Source organism: Myotis brandtii, unplaced genomic scaffold (genome assembly GCF_000412655.1).
Source record: "Myotis brandtii unplaced genomic scaffold, ASM41265v1 scaffold174, whole genome shotgun sequence".
Lineage (NCBI taxonomy): Eukaryota > Metazoa > Chordata > Mammalia > Chiroptera > Vespertilionidae > Myotis > Myotis brandtii.
In genome coordinates, this window is record NW_005356437.1 from 3,796,320 (window position 1) to 3,802,100 (window position 5,781).

The 5,781-nt window shown below is 38.2% G+C and overlaps 1 protein-coding gene across 1 annotated transcript in view; it reads right to left on the reverse strand.

Moving 5' to 3' along the window:
- The window catches only part of GPALPP1 (GPALPP motifs containing 1), a 31,182-nt gene that overhangs the window by 21,717 nt on the left and 3,684 nt on the right, over positions 1 to 5,781 (reverse strand). The window contains exons 2-3 of the mRNA XM_005863227.2: positions 4,334 to 4,502; positions 3,501 to 3,596 (exon numbers count right to left, since the gene is read on the reverse strand). Coding sequence (XP_005863289.2) covers positions 3,501 to 3,596; positions 4,334 to 4,502 — 265 coding nt within the window. The remainder of the gene's footprint in view (positions 1 to 3,500; positions 3,597 to 4,333; positions 4,503 to 5,781) is intronic.

The following is a 5,781-nucleotide window of genomic DNA, read 5'->3' on the forward strand; positions in this document are numbered from 1 at the left end:
AACTACTATTCCCAGAATTCCTGGTGCTCCCCGCGATCTTGGTTTTCCTTTCCTGCTCTGTCTCTGTCCCATGGCCTCCCACTCTGCCAAGCTCTCACTCTCTGCTCTCTGTCTGGCGGCTTGGGGAGCCAATTTCCCCAAGCCGCTCCGCTCTCCACTGGCTGTCCCACTCTGCTCTCCGCCTGGCGCCTGTGTATGCAAATTAACCCACCATCGGTGTTAGGTTAATTTGCATGGTCACTCCTGATTGGCTGGTGAGCGTAGCAGAGGGATGGTAAATTTACATGTTTCTCTTTTATTATATAGGATATTTTTATTTATAATTTAGTATTTTCCCACTTAATATAAAAAATCTAATTTTTGCATTTTTATTTCTATTTGTTAGTCAATGGTTAGATACTAAATCTGTAATTCTCAATCTTTATGGCAGTGGCGTATACCCACTTTCTAAAAGAACTATCTATATAGGTATACTAGAAGCCCGTTGCAGGAAGATTCTTGCAAGAATAGGGCTTCGCTCCCATCTCTGCCGTTCCTACCCCGCCCATCTCTGCCACTGCTACCCAGCCTGTCTCTGCCGTTTCTCTCCCGCCCGTCTCCGCTACCTCGGCTCTGTTGCTTGGCTTCTTTCTACGGTGTCTTCAGTCTTCACTCCCAGCCGGTATATGCAAATTAGCCGCCCCCTTTGTTGGGGGTTAATTTGCATATCGTGCTGATTAGCCAATGGGAGGTGTAGCGAAGGTACGGTCAATTACCATGTTTGTCTATTATTAGATAGGCAAACTGCGGCTCGGCAAACCGAGGCTCGCGAGCCACATGTGGCTCTTTGGCCCCTTCAGTGTAGCTCTTCCACAAAATACCGGCTCTTCCACAAAATACCGACTTCTGCGCATGGGCCACGAAGTTTCAGTCGCACCGTACATGTGCGCCTGCACGTGGTATTTTGTGGAAGAGCCACACTGAAGGGGCCAAAGAGCCGAATGTGGCTCACGAGCCGCAGTTTGCCAACCACGGGCCTAAGCGACTGGCCGACCAGCCAACCGGCTGATCGGCCGGTAGCTATGACGCGCACTGACCACCAAGGGGCAGCCGCTCAACGCAGGAACTGCCAAGCTGAGGTCACTTGGCAGTGGCGGTTGTCGGTTCTTGGGTGACGCACCTGAAACCAGAGAGGAGGGAGCCTGATTCCGATTCTGGGGTGCGTCACCTGAGAACTGCCCTCTCACAATCCGGGACCCCTCGGGGGATGTGGGAGAGCCGGTTTTGGCCTGATCCCCATAGGCCAGGCCCAGGGACCCCACTGGTGCACCGGGCCTCTAGTTTTAAATAAAAATGGTAATTAAAAAGAGTTGTTATTATGGACTAAAGCTTATGAGGATGTTTTTCTATTTTGTGCCTTGGTTTTCAGTTTTAATATTCACTGTCCACTGAAAAATACATTAGGGGCATTATAATTATAGTCCAAACTTCTGAAGTATAAACTGAGTTTGAAGGACATGTAATAGCACATGCACACAACAGATGTTAGTAACTTAGATTACACGTATCAAAAATCTAAGCCTTGTCCTCACTAATCTAAAAATGATGTGAAGTGTTCAGAAAAGAGTGCATTTGAGAAAAAGGAAAAGGTGCTGTGCTGACCACACTTCAACCAGTGTAACTGTTTCCATAAAGTAACTTTGCCAGATATAAGTCACTCCATTTTCTAGGTGAGCAAAATAATGCTCAAAGGCAACACACACTGATAAGTGGCAGAGCTGAAGTTTGAACCCTGGACCACTTAATGAAAAGTTTATGTTCTTTTAAACTGAGGGAACAACCATCAGTCCAGAAGGGAGAACTGCCTAACTTCTGGGTCTTAAAAAGAGAATACTTGGTATAGAGGAAAAATAAAAGACATTTTCTACTCTTGTTCATGCTTTCAAGTTTCCTTATCCTTTCTTTCATACCAATGTCTTTTTCCAGAGATGTCACTGAGCCATTATTACCAAGCAAGATGGTGAAGTCCTAAGCTGAATTTTCCAGGTTGCACTGTGCTCAATGAGAGCCTCCCAGACAAGCTCCCTGGCAGAGGAAAAACAGTACTGACAATCAGGTCTGGGTTCTGATTCTAGCCATTCATAACCTCTTGTCTGGGTTCATAAAACCTCTTTGAGCCAAAACAATTTTGTATATAAAAAACAGGGAAGTTTGGCACTGTTAGAAAGATCAAATTAGTTATCAAAAGATATAAGGAAGTACTCCATGGATTTTTTTCTGAGTACAAATTTTAGCAATTAAGGCTTAACTCTATGGCCTCAGGGAATTTGTAAAGATAAAATTACTGGCATATGAAATCTTAAAATATAGTAAAAGAATATAATCATGACATGTTATGGCTGTATAAAAGGTTTCTGCCTACATTATATGCTACCACCTATTTATTTTATTTTTTTTTCAATTTTTTTTCTTTCAGTGTCAGGCCGTCAACCATCCAGGCGCCCACGGCCAGGACGCTGGGCGTAGGCGAGCCTCTCTGCTCTCTGCCACCTAATGACGCAGGCGCAACACGGCAGCCACACCTGCAACGCCTCTAGGGGCAGTCACCTATTTATTTTACACATGTATTTTATTACTGCCAAAATATAATTCTCAAAAAAGATACTGCTATACATCTAATAATTTATTTTCCTAAAAGAAATATTGTATTCTCAGCAAATTTTCTGTAACAGGTCAGATAAGATATTTTAGGCTTTGAGGGCCACATTTGGGTCTCAGCTGTATATTTGTGTTTGTTTTTTAATGGCTCTTTAAAGATCATTCTTAGCTTGGGGGCCATACAAAAACAGACAGTAGATTGTCTATCCCTGTATTTCTGAAAACAAGGAGCTGACAAATGTGATGATAAACTCTGAATATAATATGTACAACAGGCTTTTTTTTTTAACTTGCTCTTATATTGGTTTATAGTATTATGAATTATAAACAATTTGGTGTGCGAGTTCATATTTAGTATTTCAAAATTTTGCAATTCCAAGAAGACAGGAATCAATATTTACTATGCGCTTACTCTGTGCCAGGCACCATATAAGATACACACACGTGTGTGTATGTATATATACATGTGAAATGAAAAAGTCTGGGTTAGAAGTCAAATACCAGGATTCTAGGCCCCAGGTCTACCACTTACTGTGTGTGCAACCTTATCTGTTTACAAAAAGGGGAAAGAAGGATAATGTTCCACTCAGCCTACCACAAAACACTTGTGTATCAAATAAGAGATGAGGAGGTTCTATAAACTATGAAAGTGTCATAAACATGTAAATAATTATAGAAAATTTTATTATAATTATTTAAAAGATTACTTAAAAGTTTGTTTAAATAATTATTTGTATTATATGAATTTCAAATGTTATAAAAACATGTAAGTAAAAAACAATCACAGAAAACTCTTTAATGAACTACCATGCACCAGTTAAAATATTTAGAAAAGACTGGCCTGAAATATTATGCATTATCACCTTGGAGGAGAATCGTCCTGCTTTTTAAATCCAGGAGGAAGGGCTGGTCCAAAAAATCCTTCATCATCATCATCATCTTGATTTCTCCTCTGTTTTCTGGAAACATAGTAGTGTAACTTTATGCATATGTCAAACATTTTTTTTCACAAGAATTTTAGTTTTTAACTTCAAATAGTTGTATAAATACTGAAAAAATTAATCTTGCCAAATTAAAAAAAACCCACACACACAAATACCACAGTAAGTCGTCTACTAATCTTTTCCTGGAATTTAGTTTTGGCCTAAAAGGGTTAAGAAATTGGTTACTTTTTTACAGCAGTAATATATCAATTTCCTATATTTTCTGTGGTGTTAAAGATTCCACTCACAAAGTTTCAAATAGTCTGTTTGCTAGATGTTTCTGAGCAATGAGTTTATGACTTTAGCTTTTAATCTCATTTAAGGAAAAGTTTTATGCTGCTATTTCTGTCTCATACATTGCATAGGTAATTTTAAAAGAATAAATCCTATGGTTTATTTAGAATATTTAGTCACTTTAATAACACCTTAAAGACAAATTCTATAAGAATTTTATTGAAATTCTAGATATCTCCACATCTATATAGTAAAATAAAAAAAATCTCCACATCTATATAGAAAAATAAAAAAATGGGACTACTATTTTAGTACTACTAAAATAAATTTCTTTGTAAAAGGTATAGTTCATGAGCAAATGCCACATGAAATGATCTCTTCCTGTGTTGTACAAATGCAGATGTGCTATCCCCCTTACTAGCTATCTGTTCCAGCCAATGTATACTAGGTTTGAAGCTTGGATTAAGAAAGTGACTGACCTTGCAGGTGGACCAGTGTCATCTTCTTCAGATTCTTGGTTTCCTTCTCCGTACAAAGAATTACTGTCCTCATCGCTGTCTGATGACTCTGAACTACTGCTCTTATAATTAGGGGGTAGAGCTGGTCCTGCAACTAAAGATTTCTCGTGTATGTCATAACTAGCCACAACTGTTTCAATGAAGCCCCAGCTGACATTCAATAAGTTCTTTTCTGAATTCATAGCATTGGCTGGCTATCTTTTATTATGGACTTTAATCTTATTTGCTCCTGTTTTTTTGTACAAGAAGAAATAAAAGGCATCCAAATTAGAGAGGAAGAAGTAAAACTGTCATTATTTGCAGGTGACATGATATTGTATATACAGAACCCTAAAGATTCCACCAAAAACCTATTAGAACTGAATTCAGTAAAGTAGAATACAAAATATTTAAAAAATCAGTTGTATTTTCGTACACCAATAATAAACTATCAGAAAACAATCCCCATTTTCATTGCTTCAAAAAGAATAAAATACCTGTGAATAAATTAACCAAGGATGTAGAAGACCTGTACTCGAAAAATTATAAGACACTGAAGAAAGAAATGGGAGAAGATACAGATAAGTGGAAGCATACACCGTGTTCATGGATTGGTATCCTTACTTCTCAAAGCAATCTATAAATTCAATGAATTCCTATCAAGATATCAACGGTGTATTCCACAGAACTAGAAAAAATACTCCAAAACCTTATATGGAAACACAAAAGACCCCAAATAGCCTTAGCAATCCTGAGAAAGAACAAAGATGGAGGAATCACACTCCCTGATATCAACTATACTACAAAGCCATAGTAATCAAAACAGCATGATAGTGGCATAAAAACAGACATATAGATAAATGGAACAAAATAGAGCCCAGAAATAAACCCAGGCCTTTATAATCAATTAATCTTTGACAAAAGAGGCAAAAACATACAATGGGGTAAAGATAGTCTATTCAATAAATGGTGTTGGAAATACTGGAAATACTGCAAAAAAAATGAAACTAGACCATTTTTTGACACCATACCCAAGAATACATTCGAAATGGCCTACAGACTTAAAACCATAAAAATCCTAGAAGAAAGGATAGGCAGTAAAATCTCAGACATTCCTTATAGCAATATTTCTTCTGATATATCTCCTCGGGCAAAAAACAAAAGGAAAAATAAACAAATGGGACTACATCAAACTAAAAAGTTTTGCACGGCAAAGGAAACCATCAACAACATGAAATGACAACCCACTGAAGGGGAGAATATATTCATTGATATATCTGATTAGTACTTAATATCCAAAATTTATAAGGAACTTACTTAACACCAAAAATCCCCCAAACAATCTAATTAAGAAATGGGCAAAGGCCCTGACCAGTGTGGCTCAGTAGCTAGAGAGTCGGCCTGTGGACTGAAGAGTCCCAGGTTCGATT